General features: G+C 33.3%; 1 protein-coding gene across 1 annotated transcript in view; it reads right to left on the minus strand.

The window, feature by feature from the left end:
• LOC145254529 (uncharacterized) overlaps positions 1-27,471 on the minus strand; it is a 167,723-nt gene that overhangs the window by 21,412 nt on the left and 118,840 nt on the right. The window contains exon 2 of the mRNA XM_080113057.1: positions 20,732-20,946. Coding sequence (XP_079969183.1) covers positions 20,732-20,946 — 215 coding nt within the window. The remainder of the gene's footprint in view (positions 1-20,731; positions 20,947-27,471) is intronic.

Here is a 27,471-nt window from a genome sequence, read left to right on the forward strand (position 1 = left end):
TTCATATTATAAATAAATATTCTTCTGATAAATAAATGTGTTTGTTTCTTTATAATCCCTAGGGGAAAAAATGAAAGAAACGTCTTGGAATCGAAAATGAGGCTCAAATTTTCCCGATTTCGATGTCCCCAAAAGTTCTGATTTTTCCGATTCTCGATTAATTGTCTGAACACTAATATGCATGTTTATGTGTGTGTGTGTGTGTGTGTGTGTGTGTGTGTGTGTGTGTGTGTGTGTGTAGTCAATTGTTATTATTAGAGTTGTTTGTAATGAAGCACAGATGTTTGGCTGGGAAAAGCTGACCAATTCGTCTGGAAAACAGGAAATATAAAACTAAAAATGTTTTTATTTATTCAATAAAATTACTCATGAACTGATTCTTTGCAAATATTATCATTGAAGAATTCCTTTTTAATTTACTCCTCCTCCTTCTCCTCCTCTAACACACTTTTCTCTCACCACCACCTTCTTATTCTCCTACTTCTTTTTCATTATTCTCCTCCTACTACGTCTTTTCTTCTTTTAACTATTCTTTCTTCCTCTCCTCACATTCCCCCTTTCCTTCTCTACCACCACATTTTTATTCTCCACCCCTCTTGTGTTATTTTTTTTTAACTTCTTTCTCCACCTTCAATTGTTTTTTCTACTTCCCCTCCAACAAAACTTCATTCCCCCCCCCCCCGATTCTAATTCTTTTCTGTTCTTCCTTTTTCTCCAATTACCTTTTCCCCCCAGCCCATCTTCTTTTTCTTTAGTTTCTCTTCTGCTTTTCATCTTACTTTCCTTCTTCTAAGCATTCTCTCATTTCTACGACACCTTCTCTTCCTCTTCTTGTTTTTACTTTCCTCTAATATATGCATATTTTGTGAGTTCCCTCCCCCCCAAATGTCCAACATCTCATTATGCCTATTTAGTATTATAATTGAAAATTTAGGCTTGGATAAGTCGCGCATCAGCACATCACGTTTAGAACAATCCCATGAGAGACGCAGACTTAGAGTTGCCTAACAATTAGGATTTTATCTTTATTGCAAGCAGAGGAAATGATGCAGATTTCATGTCTCCTTCCGGTTCCATAAAACGACTTTGACAATAATTACATTTAGCATAGAGATTGCAAAACTAAAACCACGAACATGAAAACATAATCAAAACTAAGTTAATATATCTCAATGTAGATAATCTTTAAAGTGTAACTCCTCATATATTCCTCATTGTTCGCTATGCCAAACAAGAAAACATATTTTGTTGGTTTTTGGTTAGTAGTTTTAGACTTTTAGCTGGACATATAAATGTTACCTTTTATTCTCATGTGGTTAAGGATCCAACGTGCAAAAATATTTCTAGATTTGGATAAATAGTTGAATGTTTAATAGTTTTATCATTTTCTAGCTTAATAGTTTTATCACCACAAGATTTTCTAGTTTCTCATTTTTAAGGGAGTCTGAGAGTATCAGATCTATGGCACAAGCCTTGGCGTTAAGGATGCATGTTTCTTGTAGAACGGTTTCCTTGGTAATTTCCTGTTTGTGTAGCTGTGCATGCAGTTTTAGAGATTTTAGTTTGATGCTGGAACAGGTAGAATAGTAATCCCTGATGTCTTTAACTTTGCTTTGGCATGTGACAAAGTGAATACTTTATTTAAGGTGTGCATTCAAGTCCAGGATTACCTCAGGTTGTTGGATAATCCAAGGATGAGTTGCTGATAGAGACATGCATGGTTTCTAGTGGGATATCAAAACCTTCTGGAATTCATCCGCAGTTCAAAAGCTTTAATCGATTTTTTTTTCAATGAATATTTGGAGTTAAAAGTACATTTATAACTTAGATTGAATGGACATGATTTTTGTTTTGCACAGTAACTATTAGGCCATCAAGCATTGCCCAGTCGTAAGATACGCTTAAATATCATATTTTATTTTATGCAGATTACATATTATTCTAGAGGCAATTCTCTATCCATTATTATATTGAACTTAATATATAGTAGTGAGATCAAAACTAAATATATATATATATATATATATATATATATATATTACTTGGGTGCTATCAGCTAGAATCGAAACGAAAATATACAACTCTCCATCTTGATTCCTTAGCTTCTAAATATATATATATTACTAGAGGATGTATCCAGCATTGCCCGGTATTAAACATAACGTTAAATTTCTTAAAAAAAAACAAAAACAACAAAAACAAACAAAAAATGAACTAAAAAAAAAAACAAAGAAACTGAGGCATGTGCGTGTGAGTATTACGTTTTTTTCTAAACATTTCACTTCTTGTAAATAAAAACAAATACTCGAGCCAAGATCGAAACCAAAACCTAAAGACATTGAGTCAATTACAATAACCATTACTCCAACATGTTACGATCTTTAAAAAATGTTTTCAGACCTACTTATTCTTAACATAAGGAAATATGAACGTTTGTGCATGTGCAGTCGTGAAACAGTTGACAAACAGATAAAAATCTGATGACCTCCAAGTACTAATTTTTCAATTGCGACTCATTAACAGCCCTTTTTTTCCAGATGAAAACCGATTAGAAAGTATTCCACATGTCTGAATACCCTATATACGAAATTTCAAGTCTGTAGATCAAAGATTCGTTGAGCATATAGGTTGATAAATGTCCTGAAACACACACATTCTCACATATATTTATATATATATATATATATATATATATATATATATATATATATATATATATATATATATATATATCAGTTCGACAAGAAAGTTCTTGCGTTTTAACTTTTAAATTCAGATGAACATATCTCGGCTCAAACAAAAAATTTATTGACCGAAATAAACACCATCAGAATCAACACAGAACAACACAAAACACGTGTATTTTTGTCAGTAACGTAAAAATCTTACGTACTGCTGGTGATGAAATTGCTGAAGGCGTTTTTGATATCGCTTAGGTTTTTGAAACATTTCTCACGCAAAAAGTTGTCGTGATGCTTGAAAAAGTGGTAGCAGTAGATGAGAGGTCTGGAGAGTATGGCGGATGAGGAAGAATTTTCGTAGCTAAATTCGTTCAACTTCTGCAGAATCATTTTAGTAATGTGCGGTCGAGCATTGTCGTGGATGAGAATTTGGCCTTTTCTGTTGCATTGTTGTTAAAGTTTCTGATGCATTTCATTCATTTGTTGACAGTACTTCTCTGCCGTAATAGTTTAGCCTGCATTAAAAAAAACTTATGGATGAGACCAGTCGCAAATCACCAAACAGTCAGCATGACTTTCTTTTGGTGCAATTCTGGTTTCGGGAAGTGTCATTGTCTATATACTGAGCGGAATATCGCCATTTGTCATAAAGAACCCACTTTTCATCACAAGTCACAACCTGGTGGAGAAACAGATCATTCTTGTTGTGTAAAAGAGAAGATGACATTTCATAACAGCGTTTCTTTTGGTTGTCGGTCAATATTTGAGGCGCCCATTCATGAAGTTTTTTGTATTTTCAATCTATCTCAAGTGGATGGAAATCGTTGTATATGTTATTCAGAAACAAGTTCTGGAACAGTTGTGCATAGATTTGCTTCGACTAAGTCTCTTAATTGATCGTTTTCAACATCCGATGGCCAACCACTACGCTCATCATCTTCAAGACTTTTGTTGCCACCATAAAATTTCTTAAACCACCATTATGCTTTGTATTTAGTAGTGGTTCCTAGACCAAACGCTTTGTTGATATTGCAAGCTGTTTCAGTAGCTTTTCAGGCTAGCTTCAATTAAAATAAGAAAATTGTGCGAATTTGCTTTTTTTTCCAAGCGGTATTCAATGTTCTGAAAAGAAGACATAACTGTTTTAAAACGATGGTAATTTAAAGGATAAGATAGAGCAAAAGACACTCTTTAAAATGCTATATAAAGTATTATAGTATTATAGCGAAAACTTATTGGAAAATACATCATTTGAAATTAAAATTATAAATTCCACAAGAACTTTCTTGTCAACCGAATAAATTCATGTCATCCATTTTTTTAAAAAATGAAATCGCCAGATCAAAGACAAGATTCAAGCAAGCAAGGAAGGACATTTTGCCTTAAGTATTTTATATGTGAAATGAATATTTTTTTTTCTTTTACTCATTATCAAAGAACCTACTGTTGATTTTATATGTCAGAACCTTCTGCCTCTGCATTGATAAAACTTCTCAAATACACTTGTGCTATTAGGTTGTATAAGGCTGTTAACTTTGGTCAACATTGAATTGTTTCTCCTTTAATCGTATTATTTCGATTTTCGATACTTATCAAAGGCATTCTGATGCAAAACCTATTTAAGAACATTCTCAAACACATAAAATACATTTGTGTGAAATTTCAAAGAAATCAGCGGAGTCATTTCAGAGTTCATAGGGAACGAACTCGTACATACAGGCACACATACTAAGTAGAGATTCTAAAAAAATTATTCATACACAGGGTGCAGTCTATTCACTATTTATAGATTTAATATGCATTCTTTAGGAATAGTAGAGAGTATCCAAAGTCAGTACGTATTTGATTGTTGGTATGGTTTGACCATTTCTTTTCATGTTTATACAGGTATGGTCACTTACTCCTTGTTTCTTTAATGTTGTTGTTATATTGTCTTATGTTGCCAAAGACAATTGTTGATTTCCTACAAGTTCTTTGGATTTATTTAGTTTTCCATGCAAAAAAAACAAAAAAACTTTGCATCTATGATTGTAGAAGTTTTCCATTTTAAACATTCAGGGGAGAATCCTCGATGTTGTTTACTTTGACAAGAAGATTTCCGTTAGATATCCAATTTACTAGAATTTTTCTAGATTTAAATAAGTAGTCGAGTTTTTAATAGTTTTATTTCCACAGGATTTTCAAGGTTCTCATTTTTTTTTTTTTAAAGAATAATAATTACTGTTGGGACGATTAATCGAAATTAGGATCGGGGAAACGGAAAAAAATCGAAAATTTTGGGGTTACTAGAACCGGTATCAGAATAAAAAAAAAATTGTGCCTATTTTCCGATGCCAAAAACGATTCCTTTAATTATAATTTTTTATTTGATTTTGTTTAAAAACAAAATCTTCCACTGCTGATAGTAAAAATAAATATTTATTAATTTTAAACTACCAGTAAAACTAAAATCTATAGATCAAACAACTGTGTATTTATGTTTGAGAAAATGTATGTACATTTAACGTGTTTTTGCAGTAATCGGGAAAAGATAACCATTTTACGGGTAAATATTTAGAGGTTTATAAGGAATCAGAATTGATAATTGTATCGGAATCAAGAATGTAGTACGGAATGGGCAATTGTATCGGAAAAGAGAAATATATTGGAACCGTCCCATCACTAATAATAATACAGAGAGGGTGTCTGAGAGGGCACCAATATTAACTTTCGATACCTCCTATGATTCCTAAAGAATATCTATTAAATGTATAAATACTGGAATAGATTATTAGGTTAATATTTTTTCAATTATAAATGGTGATAGTTCACTTACTTTGTTTTTATTTCCTAGTAATTCGGTAAGAATCATGGGAATTAATGGCAGGTGATGGTGGTCTAGTGTTTAGCAATAGACTGACGACCTGGGAATCAAAAGATCACTTTCATTTAGGATGTTAGCAACCTTCATGTGGTCCCTCCCGGAATCCTCAATACCTTTCTAGAAAAAATTCTGACCAGTAAAATATCGGGGAAACCAATGCCAATAATAGAATTTTCGGATTTATGCGATATAATAATGATGATGATGTCAATGAGAATTAAATGAGGAGGCAGATTTGGGGAGCTGTAGACGTCCGAGACATCAGAGTAATATCTTTTACGGATTTTTAGGGAATAAAATGATCCATGTGCAACAGAGTGCATATGAAAATATCAGAAGTAGCTGAAGGATCGATGGCAAGCAATTGTATTAGCAGCAGGAGCAGTGTTTGAACGCGTATGCAAATTGGCAAGTGTGCTCGGGTTTGCATCTGAAGAAAAAGAACAAAAGGACATCATGTGGTCGGAAGAAACAAAGTTGGCGCTGAAGGAGATGGACTTATAAAATGAAGGGAGAAGAAAGAGTGCGGTTGAAAAAGGAGGACGTATAAGAAATATCTGGGCAGGAGCTGCTAAAAACAGCCTATCCTGCCTTGACAGAGTACAAAAAAGACTTCGTGGCTTAGTGGGGGATGCCCTTTTCTCTACCCTGCAACCTCTCTCCCACAGAAGAGACGTTGCAAGCCTGTCCTTGTTTTATCGTTATTTCCATGGCAGATGCTCGTCTGAACTCCAATCTCTGGTCCCCCCTTGCCAATCTTTCACGAAAAACACCAGTCTAGCTGAATCCACTGTGAAAAATTTCCCCCACTCTATATCTGTGCCTAAATCAAAATGCAGATTCCATGAACAAAGCTTCTTTCTTAGAACTGCACGCCTGTGGAACTCTGTTCCGTCTGCCTGCTTCCCTCCGGACTACAACTTGGTTGTCTTCAAGTCCAATGTTAACAAATTCCTAATGAACCGCCCCCTTAAGTAAACACTTCATCAAATCTCCACACTAACGTAATGTATTTGCAATAACCCTTATCCCTGAGTGGCTTCCGGGCCTTGATAAGTGGTGATCACTGTGTAAAAAAAAAAAAAAAAAAAATGGCTGTCTACGGCTGGCGTGTAATGGAACAGAAGTGAGAGACTTTTTAAGCTGGTGTCGGGACAGGTAGAAGAAAAACGGTAATAAAAAACTTGAGTTAAAAACGAAAGAAAAACCGGATTGGATTTATTTATTTTTGTTTGTGTGTTCATTTTTGACGGTGCCAGACGGCATGGGGGTCCGAAAAAGGTTTGAACATAATAGCCACGTTATGCTTGTATATATATATTTTTTTTTACTTAGGAGCCACCACTTATCAAGGCTCGAAGGCCACTCGGGGTGGTAGTGACGTAATCATTAATAATGTAAATTGGATGGAATTTGATTATTTATGAAGATGACTTAACAGGAACTTGTTTACATTAGATTTGAAGGCTACCATGTTGTATTTAGTCGGGAAATATATATTTTTTCAGCACACCTGCTTCTGAGCCGTTTGTGAGAAGTGCCAGAGGAGTTGGGGTAGACACAACTTGCCCTCGCACTACAAGGATACACGGATGTCAGACTTAATTTTACTGGAACATTAAGCACCTGTTTTTCTATGAACTGGAACTGGGAGCATGCCTTTTCCACAAGTTCCAGCAGGATATACTCAGTGGATGGCAGCGATCAGGCTGGCTTTGGTATTGTGAGAAGTCATGTTGGTGATGTTCTTGATGAAGCAGTCCAGCGAGTTCAGGTCAGGGCAGAAAGGGGCAGTAAGAGAAGGGTACAAAGTTGTAGCACTCCTTCTGACGCTAAGCATGGGTCTCTTTGGACTTGTGGGTCGGCATTGAGTCCTGTTGCCACATTCAGGGTCTGCCAGCGGCCACATGATTGCATCAGGGGATTACCACACCCTTCAGAATGTGTAGGTACACTTTGATGTTGACTTTCAAGTCGACTTCGAATATGTGAGGTGGCATGATGTGACCCTTACTTAAAACCACACCAAAGACCATAACCATGGCTGAAAACTTTGTTGAGCTATGCACACAAGTGTTGAACCATCCGGATTTGCATTTTGAGGGTGCTGGCAATGGTCCTGTTGTCATAACTTGGATGGGTAGAGAGCATGAGCTGTACAGCAGCACATCTCCAATCTTGCTTGCTGAACATTGTGTCACTTTCAGACACGATAGAAGGCTCCTATCGCTCTTGAGATCTGTACACAACTGGCCAACTAGTAGATGGTCTGCAACAAAAAAAGAAAACCGGTTTTTATAAAACAGAAATGGAATCATGTCGCCTTTTCTATGGCGACAATTTGATCGTTCCACACTGTACTAACTTGCAGAAATTTAAATGTAATGTGAACAGACATTTTGTTGCTCAACTCTCTACATAGTTTCCCGTTAGATATGATGGTTCTAAATAGTAGCTCTTACATCCAAATGGCAATATGCCTTGTTTGGGGTTAATAAGAGTTTTAAAAAAATGTTTTTTTTTTCTTGAATATCACTACTTAATAAGCATTGTTTCTATATTGTTATGATGGAATTATGTTTCCATATTTTAAAACCTGAATGCTCTTTTTGTGATTAAAACCAAAAGAATTAACTCTTCTCGGTTTCTTAAAAACCATGAATCGGTTCTTCATTTATAGATTTAGTATTGTTAGGCTTGCCAAAAAGAAAGGCATAAAACCCTGTCCAAATCTAAATTCAAATGATTCCCGATTTGCATATACATATGTAAGCCGAGATGAAGTAACTTGAGAAAAAAAAATTATACCCTAAAAATATTAGCGAACATTTGAATTTAAACAAGATGTCTTGTATCTCTGGTTGGCAAACTGAAATATATGGAGATTTAGGCAAGAGTTTCTTTCCAATCCCTGATTAGAACCTACAACCCCCCCCCCCCAAAAAAAACAAAAAAACACACACAAAAAAAAACTGTATTTTTAGCTACGTTTATTTATCTTGTTTTTCTTTTAATTTTATTTCATAGGAAATCTTATTTGTAGTCATCGACATACAGTCCTGTTTCGTTGTATCACAACTTATCAGTGCAGCTAGACTATCATCTCTCCCAAGCCAAGGAGAGGATTGAACCTAGAACCGTCGTATTGACAGTCGGCAGTTCTCCCACTCGACCATGGAATCGACGCCCGTAAATAACTTGTCGGAATGTCTATTTAAATAGACACCCGCCACCACTTTTATAGTGCTCAAATCGCCTGTTCGTAAACAAACAAACAACAAGATTCACATTTTCAGCCAATTAAGTAGGGGGTGAGGTTATTAACGACAGTGCTCTACCCAAAGAGGGGGGCTTAAAATATATTTGTAGTCATCGACATACAGTCCTGTTTCGTTGTATCACAACTCATCAGTGCCGCTAGACTAGCATCAGAAGAAATAAGACGAAGAACAAATTAATTACAGAAAACTACAACTCGCAGCATTGTTCATTAATCCCTGTCCGGTATTTATTTTTTAATTTTTTGTAAACATTGTTATATATATATATATATATATATATATATATATATATATATATATATATATATATATTCTTTCTTCATTAAGGAGTTAAAATTTTCTAGAGAAACTTTCCCTCTATGTCAATCAGTAACAAAATGCAAAAATCCGGTGGAGATATATTCATTAGTTTGGAACGCATACATAATGAACTTGCAATTCTTTAAAAATTGTTTTTAACTCGTGTATAATTTTTAATGCATCCAGGTAAGGTTCATAAAACATTTTATAATGAAATATATACATGCTTCTTTTTTTATTGAACATTATTACAGGAAATGTAGACAAATATACATGTTTTAAACGTTTTTGTTTTTATTTATTTATTCATTTTTTTTTTTAATTTATAATAATTTTTAATTTATAATAAATAAATAAGTATACTGGATTAATTTTGATTACAATTGAAACAAAAAAGATTTTAAATGCATTTTTATGCACTATCGGATGAAATATTAAACACAATTTGATCTCTATATTGATATTGTATGAATAGTGTAAATGCTTTGTTTTCAAGGTTTTAATTGAGAAAATGGATAAAAAGGGAGATTTGTTCCAAGAGACTTAACAAATAATAAAAATGTGTTTAAAAAATTGTGAAATTAAAATATACTAAAATATCCACATATGCCTTGCGTATAGACAAATGTGTGTAAAATACCCAATCAGAGAATTTTTTAAAAAATACAGAAATCTGTAACTAACTGCTTTGTTTATCAATCTCTGCCGTGTATTTGGTGGATGGTTAAAAGCATGTATAAGCATCTTGGTTTAAGACCTTATCTGGAAAAAAACATTTATCATCGGAAGAAACTGTTGACAATTTTTATTCAAGTTTTAAAAAAAATGCTTGCGCTTGAAGTTAATGTAAGAATTTCTGTCAGATCATTTATTCCATCCCTGACTGATAAAAGGGAAAGGTTCTCTGAAAATTTTTACTCTCTAGTGAGGAAGGGGATAACAGTACACTAATACGCATTTCTGAATCTTAAAGAGAATAATAAACAAAACCCAAGTTGCAAATTTCTGTATTTTATTGTTTTCATTTTTTATTTTTTTTGCAAACGATTTCTACACATAAACACACATCTTCTAAAGTACCAATTCTGTTAAAAATGAAGCCTTGACAGTTCAAAACCAGCTTTGAAACCTGATGGACGATGCCCTTTTCTTCTCTCTGGAACCTCTTTCCTACAAAAGAGACGTTGCGAGCCTCTCTCCGCTTTACCATTATTTTCACGGCAAGTAATCATCTGAGCTTCCTTTAATGCCCTCCTCCCTGCCAAACTTCTACAAAAAGCACTTGTCAAGCTACGACTGCTTCCAACAAGTTCCTTTACTCTCTATTAGTGTCCAAATCTAATAAGAGTAAAAAAAAAATGTTATTTTTTCTTAAATATCACTACTTAATAAGCATTGTTTCTATATTGTTATGATGGAATTATGTTTCCATATCTTTAAAACTCGAATGTTCTTTTTGTGAATTAAAACCGAAAGAATTAACTCTTCTCGGTTTCTTAAAAACCATGAATCGGTTCTTCATTTATAGATTTAGTATTGTTAGGCTTGCCAAAGAGAATGTGAACAGACATCTTGTTACTCAACTCCCTACATAGTGTCCCTGTAGACATGGTCTCAAATAGTAGCCCCTTATGTCGAACTGGCAATATACCTTGTTTGGCGTGAAAAAGAGTTAAAAAAAAAAAAAAAAATTATACAAGCATCACTTAAAAGAGAAACACTTACTTGAAAAAGCATATTACTATACTGTAACTATTACATCACTTTTACTTATAAAGGTGTGTGTGTGTGTGTGAGTGTGAGTGTGAGTGTGTGTGTGTGTGTGTGTGTGTGTGTGTGCTGGAATGAATAAGGTGCAGACAAATTACTCATAATTGTGTTTGAGCAATTATGAAGCTAATAAGACCATTAAAGCCGAAAGATGTCAACAAGTCAGAAAAGGCAAAGCAATGAATTATGCAAGAACATACGACCATTGGCTGTCCACGATATCAGAGAATTTGAAAGCACAGATCGAAGCGATCAGCCATTTACAAACACACTAAACATTTCCCCCAACAAAATGGGGGGGGACGGACTTTGTCCGCACTTTTCTCAATAACTATGCCTTGGAATTTTTTGAAATTTTGTACAAACATAAAACATGATATGAGTAAAAAAAGAAGTAACAGAACGGATTTTCCGGGAAAACTCTGGTTGCCCCCACCCCAGGGGTGCCTTTCAGGTTAAAATGGTTAAAATTGACACTTTTGTGCTTATTAAAAAAAAATTGATGCCTTGGATTTTTATAAAACTTTCTGAAAAGTTGTAACTAACTGATTTCTATATAATTTTGTTTGTCTATACTTTGCGATAACTCTTGGGTGTGCCCCAGGGCCTCTTTTAGGACTAATAAAAACACTCCAATTTTGGGACTATTTTACCATATTTGTTCAACATTTTCTGTGTATGTCTATTTGGCAGTTTTGCATGGTGCTTAAATCACATCTAAATATGTTAGGGCTTTGGGGACTTTTGGGGCTAAATGGGAGAGGGGTGGCAAATGATGGACTTAGTCATTTCTTTCTTTTGCATGGTACAGAACTCAAATTTACATATGTCAAGACCTAATACTGCACCGTTTGTTCATTTTCACCAGTCCCCTGGGGACTTTGGGGGCTAAATGAGGGGGGGGCAAATGCTGAACTTAGTCATTTTTTTATGCCTCGTTCACTGTGCACTCATGGGAACCATGCATGCTTCAGTTGTTTTAATGGAAATTGCTCTGGACAAGGCATGAAGCCACTTGATGTAAGGAACTAACAAGAACGAACTATGATTATGAAAAGACAAGAGATGCCTATTGAAAAGACCAAGATTATAGATAGGAGGAAAATAGTCAGCAGGAATAGAGTTCTACAAGCCTGCAGTTCTTGGAATGAAGTTACTGGAATAGGAAGCTATATTATAATGCGATATCAAGACAGCTAATTGGAGACCACTACACCAAATAGTCAAATGAGCTGGAACAAAAGAAGCTGGGAATAGATTAGACAATACTGAAAAAACATGCCATAATATTAATAGAAAACACTGAGACTAGCAACATCACGTCTGTCAGAGAGAGGTTGCAGTGAAGAAAGGATGAGGTTAATCAAATTACAGATACGTTTTTATACCTTATCAAGAACCTTCAAATTTGATCAGTGATCAACCCAAATATGACAACAATACTCTATACATGGTCTGATAGTCGATTTATGGAGATAGAAAGTAGCCTCGGGTGTGAGAAAGTTTTTAGAGTGATAAAAAGAACCTACTTTACAAGAAGCAGAAAGAGCAATGGATCTAATATATGAACTCCAAGAAAGACTTGATGAGAAAGAAAGACTAAGAAGTTTTAGAGTAGATTTCTTCTCAAGAGCAGAGCCATCCATGACAATCCCAGAAAGTAAAGGGACACACCTACGATTGAAAGACATCAGCTGAGTCTTAACAGGATTAAAGAAACAAACCACTTCTTACCCTAATCGTCAAGTGAACCTAAGTCAACTTTTAAATTAACTGCATATTCAACTGATCAGAGGAAGATGGTCGAGAAAAACATCTTACATCAAATATAAATAAAAACATGCTCCTTCATTGGGTGCATATATTTTCTAGTATATATAACTTAAGATTGTTCATGAACATCCTATTTTGATAATTTCTTGTTGATATACACTAAGAGAGGAGATAATGTCTGAGAGACGTTACCACTGTCTACCAAGAGAAAAGTCTATCAGGCATATGTATGTAGTTTGTTGATGTATGGAAGTGAAATCTGGCCAGTGAAAGTTGAGGACATGTGTTGCATGGAGAGAAATGATATGAGAATGATACGATGATTGTAACATGTCTTAAAGACAAGCTTACATCTAATGACCTCAGGGGAAGATTTAATTTAGACAGTAAAAAGGGATATGTATGCAGTACAAGAAATTTCAAAGGTATTGCCACGTTAAAAGAATGAATAAAAGTATATGTAGAACAGTTGAGATAGCAGGTTCAGTTCACAGAGGAAGGTGAAAGAAAACTGGGAAGAAAGTGACAAGGATGGGTTCGAGGGAAAGAGGGATAAATAAAGGCCTGGGCAGAGATAGCCAAGTTTAGAAGTCAGTTTTTTAAAGCCATCCAACACATCCGAGCATATAAAAAGGGTATTAAACCAAATACGATGATGAAAAAGTAATGCCTGGGAGGATAGTCTCATGACAGTACAACAGATACTACACTACTGTTAATAGAATGGTATAACTTCGAATTCAGGCAGACAGATACAAAATCTCCATTAGCAACAGATGAGACCATTCAATAAATAAGATAAATCTTTTATATATAGATAAAGCAGTAGATGTATGTGTGTAAATATTTAACCAATAAACTCTTAAACTACAGGTCACATAAAACTGAAATAAACAGGAAATAGTAATCATACACCAATGAGTAAAATCTTTGTTTGGATGGATGAATAACACATACAGAAATATATCGGCAAGAATGTTCATTTCAACTTGCCGATATACAAGTTTTCTGCTCATGCCCAAATTCAATTTATTTCTTTAAGTCGTTTAATCTTAAATCTTTCTTATCAATCTTTCGATATCTACATCGGTAGGGTACGTGGCTGGAGCATTAAATGTTTTGGTTTCAATTCTAGCTGATGGCACCTAAGTCATTTTTATTTTTAAACTTTTGAAATCAGTATTATATATTAGGTACAATATAATATTCAATAGAGAATTGGCTTTGTAATAATAAATAAGAAATCTGCATGAATTAAAATATATTTCAGTGCATTTTACGACCTAGCAAAGCCAGGTAGCCCCTACTAGTTTTGCAATAAAACAACGTGCATGTCAACATGGACAAGTATGCTTTTGTTTTATTTTTCAATGTGATCTCAATATTTGCAAACGCATTATTACGAGAAAAAAGTTTTTGTATTTGTTCAGCATAGAAAATTTTGGACTGATTTTTAGCCATTTTCTCACAGTGATCTTCACTTCATTTTGTGAGTGAAACAATAAGTGATCTTGCAAACAAAACAGGTTCTGTGCACAGTTTTGTTTGCTGTACTCACAGAAATTCCAAGGTTTTTTTTGTTTTTAGAAATGTCTGTTGTATCAATCAAAATGTGTCCATTTCAAATGTGTTCACGATTATGGGACTGTTTTCATCTTGAATTCTAAAACAATGTGTAAACTTTTTTTTTTTTAATCATCTGCTCACATCACATATTTTTCAGTGAATCAGAAGAACAGGTGATTCGAAGTTTGCATCAAACGGCGTCAGATAACAAACTATTCTATTTTCCTTGAAAAAAAAAAAAAGAAAAAGAAAGAAATCAATAAATATTTCATAAAGTAATATATTTTAAAATAATATTAAAAACAAATTCCTTAGGTTTGAAAATTTTGTTTGATTCTTGTCAAAATACATTCTGTATCATTGTAACTAGAAAATAATTCTTATAACCTGTTTACCAACATAAAGCAAGTAATAATTGCATGTATATGTACAGTGTTAGATGTTATATGGTTCTACATCTACATAGATGGTTGGGATAAGTAAAAACTGGCGAATCAGGAAAACAGGTGACTTTAAGTTCGCAGCAAACGGTGTCAGATAAGCAATTATTCTATTTTTCTTAAAAAAAATAGTAATAAAGAAATCAATAGATGTTTCATGAAGTAATATATTTTAAAATAATACTAAAAACAAATTAAAAAAATTGAAAAAAATCACATTTATTATTTCATACAAAAAATAATTAAGGATAATGTTAATTTTTTATCTCTTTCTCTCTCTCTCTATATATATATATATTTATATAGTGATTAGATCACTGATAGACGTTAAAAACATTTAAAAATAAATGTTTAAATTTCAACAGTATTTCTCGCGGTTAACGGTGGCCGAATGGGTTAGGTCCTTGCTAATGGAGCTAGAGATGGCTTCTGTTGCCGGGTTCAAATCTAACCTGCACTAATGATTCCTGAAAAGGATGAAACTCTAATGTTTGTAGGTATTTAATAATTATAATAGTAAATAATTATATATATGTGTGTGTGTGTGTGTGTGTGTGTGTGTGTGTGTGTGAGAGTGTGTGTGCAGTGTTAGACGTTATATGGTACTACGTCTACATAGATGGTTGAGATAAGAAAGCTGGTGAATCAGGAAAACAAATGACTAATTCCACAGCAAACGGTGTCAGATAAAACATTATTTTCTTTTGTTAAAAAAAAAAGAAAAAGAAATCAATAAATATTTCATAAAGTAATATATTTTTTTATAAATAAAAACAAATTCAAAACAATGAAAGCAAAACATCTTATTTGAAGTAAAAGATGGTCACATAATTTTAAAAGACATTTCGAATAAAATTTAAATGAGAAATTGGAAAACTTTGAAGTGTCGAGAATAATGATAAAAATCATTTTTATTTACTTTTTTGCTATTAACAGTTCGTCTGAACTCCAATCTCTGGTCCCCCCTCGCCAATCTTTCATGAAAAACACCCGTCCAGCTGAATCCACTGTGAAAAAATTCCCCCACTCTATATCTGTGCCTAAATCAAAACGCGGATTCCATGAACAAAGCTTCTTTCTTAGAACTGTACGCCTGTGGAACTCTGTTCCATCTGCCTGCTTCCCACCGGACTACAACTTGGATGTCTTCAAGTCCAATGTTAACAAATTCCTAATGAACCGCTCCCTTAAGTAAACACTTCATCAAATCTCCACACTAACGTAATGTACTTGCAATAACCCTTATCCCTGAGTGGCTTCCGGGCCTTGATAAGTGGTGATCACTGTATAAAAAAAAAAAAAAAAAAAACACAATGAAGAAAAAAAAAAAAAAAAAAAAATCACCGAGCCGACTTCCTACCCTGATGAAGCTATTTTTTTAGAGAAAAAAGTAAATAAAAATGATTTTATTATTATTTCCGACACTTCAAAGTTTTCAATTTTCTCATTTTAATTTAATTTTATTTATTATTTCATACAAAAAATAATTAAATATAATGCAAATTTTTTTTATCTGACACTGTTTGCTGTGAACTTTGATTCACATATTCTTCTGTAAATTTCAAATGGCTTGTATTTCTCAACTACGAATTAATCACAAAATTCTGTTACACACTGGAGCATTGTTTGATCTTCCCACATTTTCGAATAGTGGGAAAACATTTATCTTGGCAAGATTAAAATCAGTTTTGCTATAAATCAAATACAAACACTGCATTAGATTTAGATTTCTTCTACTAAATGTAACTCTTGCTTCCTTTATTTTGTCTTTTAGTACTTGCATTCCATCAATGATGTTTCTGACAAAGAGAGGAGAATTGCTGCTTTCTGGGCCAGAACCTATCCAACTCACCATTCAGGGCTTTAAGGACAAATTTTTAATCAAACTTTGACAACTAAATGTTTTCGTTTACTAGCCAAATAGAAAAGTTACTGATTGACTAAACTCACTTAATTTTTGGAATATGACATTTTCGTTCCGTGACACCAGAAAGATTTTTCTGTTTCCTTTTTTTTTTAATGCAATTCTAAACATACACCGATATTTTTAAACAGCCTTCGTTAAAAAACATTGCTTTATTAAACTTTCATTGTTTAAATAATTTGACTTGGCTCGTTTTATTTTTAAAAATAATGGTTGAAAAGAAGACTGTTGGTGAAAAAAAAAAAAAAAAAAAAAAAGAAAAGAAGCACAATCGACAAAAGGTAAAAGGTAAACGCTTTATTATTTACAATCACCACTTGGAAAAATCACTCGCAAGACAGTTTCACTCGCAAGACAGTTTCACTCGCACCGTAAAGCCCTGCCCTTATTGGTGGCTGTTTTTTAACCTTGAAGTAATATTTAATTTATTTTTTTGCATTTCCTTACATTATGGCTTCATACCTTGTCTGGGGCGATTTCCCAAATAAAAATGTAATAGTAGTAGAGAAATAGTGAGAACACGAACATAAGCCAGTCATAAGACTGACAACGTAAGGATGGGACCAAAGTTTTATCTGTGCCTTGCTGCTCCATATTACACAAAATATTCTTAAAGTTATGCCATAGAAACGTTGATAACTCAAAAACTATTTATCCGATCAGGCTGAAAGTTTTGCATGGTGGTTATTGTCATCAAAAACATTAGATCACAAGTTGATATTAAAATGTGGGACTTCATTGGTTACAAAGTAGGCCAAGTAGTGAATCTCTAGGATGAACAGAACCAAAGTTATCAAACTTTCATCGTTATGTAACTTTGACCTTTGACATACAACTGATTTAGATTTTGGATGTCTAAGTTATACTTGGTCAAGCAATATGAACTCTAGGCAGTAGACAAACATGATGAGTAACAAACTCAACTGCAAACATAGCCTACCATTTCTCCTCTTGTCGCAATAAATAGTGTAAAAATAATGGAAAATCAACTGTTTATAAAGGACTGTTGATATTGGAATTCAAAATTCAAAATTCTATGGTTAAATAAGTGCAAGATTTTCTTTTAATAAATATATTTATTTATTAAAATTAAATTCAAATTTTCTACCCATAAAAGAGAGTTCTTCAGGAAGATGTAGATAATATACGTTTTTCTTCTTCACACTGTATTGGATATTTAAAAACCTCAGTCTTCATCAACATCTAAAGATGTGCTAGGCATTACCACCAGCATGGCGTGTACAAGAAAAAAAAAATATCAGAATTTTTTTTATGGGTCGAAAATTTTAATTTAATCTTAATATTTATTTAAAAAAAAATCTTGCATTTGTCTGGTCTTTCAAACTGTTCACTGTAAAATTTCGAATTCAAATAAATATTATGTTCTGTAGGTACCTCCAACGCATGCCGCAGTTTTATCCCCATCTCTATATGTAACATGATGTAACTGTAATTTAATTTAATATTATCATTATCTTTTTTTACCATTTAAAAGAAGAAGCTTCAAATAAACTGCTAATATTTTAAAAAAATTTTTTACGGCATACAAAAATAATGAAAATGGGAGACAAAAATCGGTTTTACATTATCGACGCCTTAAAACAACGTTCCTATGTAGTGACGTTTTGGAAGCTGTAAACATACCCGTGTTTTAGAAATTTAGCAAAAATCCAATAATGGTCAGATCTTCCTGAAATTTTCGATATTTGTTCAGTATTAAATATACTTACATAATAAAAGTAGGTTTCATTAAATATATTCGCGGAAATTATTTTTTTTAGGTGTTCTACCCCCTCAATATTTCAGGTTATGAAATCTAAACAAAATAAATATAGGTCGATAAAAATTTCAACATTTTTTAAAGCTGAAAAGATCAAATAATTAAAAAATAGTTATTTTTATCTATTATATAAGGGACAAAATGAGCACGAGCGTTTGTATATGTACACAAACGGCTTTTTAAATTGGGCTTCTCAATTGGTTAGATTCTGCAAGAAGTTTTTGCATACTTCCCAGATTGTAATATCTTGCATTCGCAAACGGACATTGTTTCTATCTTCTTTTTTTGATCGAGTTAAACAAAATTCCCACCGTGCCGTCGTCTCTAGTGTTTGTTTGTTTGTTTTTTCGTATAAATAAAGCAAAACTATTAGAATACAATCGCTAGGCTTTCGGGCCAAGATCACAATGTAGTATCTGTTTTTATGCTTCACTTAAAGTAATTAGGTTTTGGTCAATGTGGGAGAGACCCTTTATACTGAGACAATTACTTTTGAAGTCAAATGGGCGTCGGTGACTGTGGGGGAGACCCTTTATATCGAGACAATTGCTATTTATTTGGACACTGCCAGAGTGCTCCCATTTTGGGGGAGCTGGTTTTCCCCCACATTAAAAAATGGGCTTGTGTTTAATTTGCTTTCGTGGGGAAGCAAATAAATACCAACCGTCTGGCCTGTGAGCCAGGTAGTATCTGTTCTGTAATTGGTCCTTAATTAATGTAGGGGAAATCACTATTTATTTGAATACTGCCAGAGTGCCCCCTTTTTGGGGGAACTGGTTTCCCCCCCCCCCCTAAACTAATTTGCTTTCGTGGGAGGTTTAAAAGCAACACCATTTCTGCAAGTCATCTTTTTTGTTTTTGATTGGCTACGTTAAAGTTGAATGCTTTAGACTTCAAGTTGCGTTATGAAGTAGCGGTAAGACGTCAGATTTTTGTTCACTTTCTTTTCCGCCTTTGTGTCACAGGTTCAAGCCTGCCTGCCTACTACCACTTTTTTTTTTTTTTGCTCAACACATACCTCCAAACATCCGGGCAACGCTGGGCACCCAGGCTAGTATATATATATATATATATATATATATAAAAAATCCCGTTATTTATGTCACTTAAATTGTAAATAAAATTGGGCATAAAATCAATATTATCATGTTAAAGAAAAAGAAAAACTTTCTTGATAATTTTGTTTTCTCGGTAATATAATCATTTGAATTACAACAAAAAAAAAAAAACAATTTTAAAAAATAATTATTTTTAAAAAGCTTTAAATGATATTAAATTCAAATATTTTGCAATATGAAGTTTAAACAAAGATTTTTTTATAACAGGTTTCCAATAATAAAAAAATATATTCATATAATAGAATGTATGACTCTTGAGACAATAAAAATTGCAAATCCAAAATCGGCCTTAAAAATTTCGTATTGATTTTATTATTTAAATTGATAGAGGGTGATCTTTATTTTTTGCACTTTTTTTCAAAAAATAAAAATAAACAACAAAAAAAACGGAGGCCTATAAGTAACATTATTTTTAGATATGTAAGTGTTAACAGAGGACGTAAAATTAATTTGATTTTATTATCTCTCGCCTGTGTAGTTCATTAATAAAAATCTATTTGTTTTACAAAAGGTAAGTCTTATATTGTTATATTGTTTTTTATCCATACTAAAAAAAAACCGTTACTTCCATTAACGTGAACTCATGAAATGATGACGTTGCTGTTAATGTGTACAATGCTGACGTTTTACACAACGCCGTGGAGATACCAAATGTTCTGCAAGTGGTTAGAGCACTTGAAAAAATCAATTGTAAAAGTGATATTTCCCTGAAGGCTGAAGGTTCAATTCTCAGTGAGGGCAGGCGAAAAATACAATTGCAAATGACTTAGGACCTCTATCGAGTCATGGCTGACAGAACGAAAGCATGCTACCCCTGTGAAGTAAATAAAGAGTTCGTTTGAAATTCTATTCAAATTCCAGAGTTCAGCAGAAACATTCCAGAGTTCGACAAGATACACCAGAGAAAGGTTGAAGGTTACATCGACCGAAACGTGAAAATAACACTCAAGATGAGAACAGTAGTCCGAAGAATCAAAATGCAGTTAAATAGTTTTATAATGGTAGCAAAAGCAAGGAATATTTGCATGCTCATTGCAAGAATATGTACAATATATTAACAACTAAGGCAATAGTAACCTTTTTCTATTTCCTAAACTAAGAATTCAACATATGGTATTTTATGTTGTTGCCAGGATATGAATCCGATTCATTGCATAACAATGACCGACTTTATTTAATAATTTCATTTTTGCTCAACTCATGTGTTAGAGAGAAACTTTTGGCAAAGTACTTACCAATTCATGCCGCAGCCAAAGGATCGCTTGTTGTAGATCAGCCATGCGACTTTCCTTGTTTTCACTGCCATTACATGTTGATGAATTGGTCAATTGCATGTCTTCGAGGTCTCGATAGGAATTAGTACGTTTAATGAAACGTTGAAATCGTTTTGGTAACTTTACAGTTCCTGGCAAAAATGCATTATGGAGAGGAACAATATCCCAGTCTCCACCTGAAAAAAAGATACAAAAAAGCAATTATGATACATTATATATATATATATATATATATATATATATATATATAGCAAAAATGGTAATTAGTAAAAACCTGAAGAAAGTGCACAATACTTTTGCAGAGCAAATATATGTTTTATTTTTTATTACCGTTTCTGCTTGGTTACACATGTTTCGGTTACCGAATCGTATTAACGATCCAGTAACTTCATCAGACATTATAGAAATGGACCATTTCTGTAATGTCTGATGAAGTTACTGGATCGTCAATACGATTCGGTAACCGAAACATGTGTAACTAAGCAGATAAAACAGTAATAAAAAAATAAAGCATATATATATATAGGTTGTCCCATTAAAATGTATACACTCTTTAACATTTATTATAAGGAAAAGTTTCATGCATCAAAATACTATGAACAAATATAGAAACAAGCTAATTATCGAAAATATTCAAATTATTTGCCATTATGATCCATGAACAGCTGACAACACACTTTGAGTCGAGATCAGTGTAGTATCTGTTCTGATACTACACTTCACCTTTTCTGTTCTCAGTCAGTGGAGGAGAAATCCTTCATGACTGAGACAATTTTTATTTTTGTGCCTATCCAGAGTGCCACTTCTTGGGGGAATTGGATTTTCCCCACATTAAAAACCGACCTTGTGTCTAACTCTGCCCTCGTAGGGAGGCAAGTAAATAGGAACTCTCACTGATTGAATGCAAACCGTTCCTAATCAATTCAATTGGTATGTTGGCATATCTTTCAATGGTTGCTTTCAACTCATTCATTGTAGCTGGTTTTGTAATGTGAACCTTGTATTTAACATGCCCCCCCCCAAATATCCATGGACAATACTCAATACTTCCTCTTCGTTCTACCCATCTGTTTAGCAGGTGACCATCGATAGGCTTTACGTCATGATGATGTGGGATTGTGCTCCATCATGCTGGAAGTACCATTCTTTATTTTTAAACATCTCTTGGAGACGTGACATAGCATATTAATGCAGCAAGTTGAGATAATTTAAAGAGTATATGCATTTTATTAGGATACCCTGTACACACATACATTATATATATATATATATATATATATATATATATATATTCTTCTTGCTCGTCCGTCGAAGTCGACGATGACCAAGGTATCAATCAGTTCGGCGTCAGGGGTTTGTGGGTCCTGAGATGGCTGATGAGGCCAATCCGTGCTCGGCAGACTCTTCCACACTCTGGACACGTGAAAGCGGTATCGGCAGGCTGTGAACCGGCAGCTCTCTCCTTCCTCCTCTTGTGCTTCTGCTGGTCGTGTGTCATGCGTTGATTCTCTGCCCTGTTGGCTCCTATGCTGATGACGCAACGCCAGGCCGAACGTTTAGCAGCGCGACTCTCCCAAGACTATATATATATATATATATATATATATATATATATACACACACACATCAAAAATTTAAGACCACTTGAAGATCTTTAAAAAGAAACCTTTTCTTAAAGGATATATTTTAAACTCCTTCCAATTAAGGTTACCAAATACTACAACCTAAAAGGTTATGGGAAAAAGCTGCATTCCAAACATTTAATTAAAAAATTTACATTTTTATAAAGTGAGGAATTTTACACTTGATCCAAATTATAAGACATGGGGCATAAATTGTTTTTTAGTTCAGTTACAGATTAGCAGTCACCGCGTAAAAGTGTCACTATGCCTAAAAGCAAGCAAACTTACTAAAGTTAAGCATGTTCGAATTCTAGATTTTCATAAGCAAAGTTTGTTACAGCGGGCGATTGCAGCTAAATTAAATCACAGTAAAACTGATTTGCAACTTTCTAAAGAACAGTGGGAATTATGGAAAAGCAAAACTCACTGGTAAATTCCAAAAATTTCTCCTACATTATTGCAGTCCAGTAACCATTAGACGACACTTATGACAAAAAGGCATGGTAAATTAAAAGTGTAAACAAATTCCTTGCCTGATTCCATGTCACAAGGTGGACCGCTTAAGGTTTGGTCATGAATACCAAACATGGAACGTTGAGAAGTGGAAGAAAGTCCTGTTTTCTGACGAGAAAAAATTAAATCTGGATGGTTCTGATGGCTTCCAACGATATTGGCATGATGAAAACATGTCACCTGAAAGTTTCTAAACATGTCATAGTGGTGGAGGGTCTCTAATGGTATGGGGGTGCCTTTTCTTACAAAGGGACAATAGAGCTCTAGGTGGTGCAGGGTCGTTAGACAGCGGCTAGTTATGTTAGCATTGTTAATGATGGAGGGTCATCGTTTGTGTGGGGATGGATGGTTATTCCAACAGGATAATGCTGCAATCCATGCTGCTTGACGGAGCTTGACCTTTCTGCAAGAAAATAGGGTCCATCTCTTAGGACATCCTGCATGCTCACCGGACTTGAACCCAATTGAAAATGTTTGGAGATAGATGACAAGAGATGTTTATTTACATGGCAAACAATATTCAAGAAAAAATGAACATTGCAAAACCATCTTCAGAAGTTGGAGCAATACCCCCTTCACCTTAATAAAAACGTTTATTTCTAGCATGCCCCAAAGAATTTTTGAAGTCATCAAAACCAGTGGAGGTAGAACTCATTATTAAATTTGGTTGTTGAATGTTTCATACACTTTTTGTACAATTTCGTAGAATTTATACCTCTGGTCTTATAATTTTGATCGAGTGTAAAATGCCTATTTTATAAAAATGTAAATTTCTGAATTAAATGGGTTTTTTTTTTTTCAAGTGGTCTTAAATTTTTGATCAGGAGTGCATATAATTCCAGATTAACATTTTCCAGAGGTCAAGCAACCAATGAATTTTAAATGAGGTTCATACAAGAGTAGAGTCTACTTTTGTATAAGCTATATCGTCTGAAGAGGTCTCAAGTTACTTGTAATAAGTTGCTTACTGAAACATGCTCATGAATGTGCAGCGACATGTAAATACTTATGTAAAACAAATAAAAAGTATATATATATATATTATACATACTCGTAAATTACCACAGCGAATGCCCACAAAATATAAAACTGCCCTTATTAAAAACCTGATTCACCGTTCATATAATATAGCATCAACCTGACAAATATTTTAGAAAGAACTAACATAAAACAAACAATAATAAACAATAATTTCTCTAACAAAACCCAACACACAAAACTATTTAAACTTTATCCACAATAAAAACATAAACCCTAACAAAAACAACACCATCAAAGTATACTATAAAAACCAACTACAGATTAACTACAAAATAGACGAAAAATAATAACAAACATAATTAAAATGTACACCAAACCCATCGACCAAAACAAAAAGATCAAACTAATAATATATTATACTAAATTTAAAACCAATCTAATTAAAAACAATAATACTACTAACACCACACTAAACCTAACTAAAAATTACATGCCCCTTTGAAGAAGGTCTCCAAACCCACTCTAAAAGTTCATATAATACATACATTGGCCACACCATGACAACACTCTCCCAATGATTAACCTACCACTTAGCAGATAATAGCACCATCAAACAGCACCTAACCTTTCACAACAAAATCCTACAATCATCCGAAATAAGAAATATTGTAACAAACAATACTAAAATTAGATATCTTAACACTTGCACACGAAGACTTAAATTACTAGAAGCTATACTAATTAAAAAAACTACAGTCCTTTATTAACCGAATCACGTTTAATATTAGGACAAATATACTAACTGTATTCAACAAGTAATAATAAATAAATGAAATAAAAATAAAATAAAGAAATTGAAATTAAAAATAAATAATTCACCCCTACCCATCCTACACCTACATATATAACCAATATAAAACAAAATCGAATAAACTATAAATACACCCAAGCTTCGATAAAGAACAGCAACAACAACAACAACCGCCTCCTTAAGTAAGACACTTTATCAAATTTCCAATACTAACGATTACTAAGATACTATCCCATTGATTATTGTACACGCAGTAACCCTTATCCTCAAATGGCTTCCAGGCTTTGATAAATGGTGACTATCATCTAAAAAAACAGAAAACAAAAGAAAAAAACCACTCCTGATGATCGGAAGTACCGATGGAAAACGCTAGAGAATATGGCTTAACAACAACCACTGGGCGCCATACTATATAACATATCATAACAGCCGAAACAAAGATCTCTCGGCGAATAGAAAAGATTACCAGCAAAATAACATACAAAATAAGAACAGGAGTCGAAATCATGAATCCTCATCCAAAATTCTAAAATAAAGAATTAAATAATAAGTGAACTAATTACAATTAAATGATTTGCATGTATGAAATAAATGTGTCATCCATATAAATAAAACAATAGATGCGTGTCTGTGTGTAAATATTTAACCAATAAACTCGCTGGTCATATAACACTCAAATTAACAGGAGATAGTAATTATACACCAAAGATGGTTTACAAGGAGTACAATTTTTTTATTTTTTGGATGGATGAATAACACTAACAGAAATATGTCGGCAAGTTGCAATGCAAAATGTTCATTTCAACTTGCCGGCATATTTGTATTAGTTTGCGCATGCGTGAAATGAATCATAGCTAACTTTCTTATATGTCTGTCGAGTTTGGTCAAGTGGTAAGGAATGTGGCCAGAGCACTACATGAGGGAATGCAAATAGAGCGCTAAATATTTTGGTTTGATTCTAGCTGATGACACACAAGTCATTTTGTTTTTACTTTTGAAAGCAATATTATATTTTAGGTGAAATCTAATATTCAACAGAGAATTGGTTCTATAGTAATCATAAAATCATAAATTTTCATAGATTTTAAACTACAAGTAAAACTAAAATCTATAAGTCATCCGAAAAATATTTTTACGTTTGCAAAGATATCTGCACATATTTGATGGGTTTTTGCAGTCATCTGAAAAAGAAAATAAAATCTCAACTCTATAGCTAAATATTTAGAAATTCAAAAATAATTGGAATCGGTAACTGTATTGAAATCAGAAAAACAAAAACATCGTCCCATCACTAGTCAGAAGTGTGCAAATTTTGTAGGAGTTTATTAACAGCCAATTGTCTACTTCTAGCACAAAATATAACAGTATATATTGTTGCATCTGAAAGAAAGCTGAAACCCAAAAATATTGAGAAAGAAGGAGAGGGTTATTTGGCACTCAGACAATTTGTGTAAAATTTTGTAATTGTATTTAAGTTTATAGACTTAAACACATGTACATTTCATCATGGGTTTTTTTTCTTGTATAACAAACTAAGATAAATAAAATAAATAAAAAATAAAATGAATAAAATAAAACAAGTCAAGTATGCGGCGTCTCCCTCCAAGTAAAAAAATGTACTTTCACCATGACTAATGTTTGTGCAAAATTAAAAAAAAAAAAACCCAAAAAACCCAAAGTGTGATTATTGAGAAAAGTGCGAACAAATTTTCGGCTGAACGATTTGGGGCAATTTTGCACCTATAATGCTCCCTAAAGGAGCAACCATCATTATCCCGGAAAATACATTTTGGCAAAAATTTATTTTCACCATGACTAATGTTTGTGCAAAATTTTTTTTTAAATTCAAGGCGTGGTTATTGAGAAAAGTGCAAACAAATGAACAGATGAACGATTTAGGGAGAATTTTACCCCTATAATGCCCCTTAAAGGGACAAACAGAGTTATCCTGGAAAATCTCTTCTGGCAAAAATTTACTTTGACCATGATTAATGTTTGTGCAAAATTTCAAAAAATACAAGGCGTGATTATTGAGAAAAGTGCAAACAAACGAAAAGATTAACGGGAATGAATTACTAAGTCCAATACCTCCTTTGTCGGGGAGGGGGGAGACCAATAAATAAAATAAATATAACTAAAATTACATTTTTGCTTTTACAAATGTTTGGGAGTCAGTGCACGTTTTGTATATACTTATTCTTTACTGAAACTGTTTATTACCATTTATTACTAGTTATTTAACATTGCTGGAATTCAAAAATAGACTTATTTTTCTGTTTATTGGCCATAATTCATTTTTTATGGGCATTAACTTATGCAACAAGAGATATCAATCTCAAGTTTTCTATTTTGGAGACAAATGTCTGGGTTCAATCAAAATGGATGCCTTCTTATATTTAAATTTGTTTTCTTTGTTAAGCTTTATTAGAAGCCAAGGAGAGATTTTATTACTGAATTAGATTAAAAAAAAAAGAAAAATAATTTTCTGCCAAATAAATTTATTTTAAAATTAAGTATTGCAAAACAAAAACAAATAAATAACATCTACGTAAATCGTGATATATTCAGCAGTCGTGCGAGATAGCGCAGTGGTAGAAGTTTAGGCTTCTTTCCATGAGGTCACGGTTTCGAATCTCACTATATTCAGCTACTCTGATGAGTCATAGATGGCAAACAAGTGGGTAATTATATTTTAAAAACAATATTTATGCCGCTCCACATTTGGGGGTACCAAATTGATCAAATGAAAAATTATTCCCAACTCGCATTTAGGT

Source organism: Euprymna scolopes, chromosome 3 (genome assembly GCF_053919585.1).
Source record: "Euprymna scolopes isolate OS-2025 chromosome 3, ASM5391958v1, whole genome shotgun sequence".
Lineage (NCBI taxonomy): Eukaryota > Metazoa > Mollusca > Cephalopoda > Sepiida > Sepiolidae > Euprymna > Euprymna scolopes.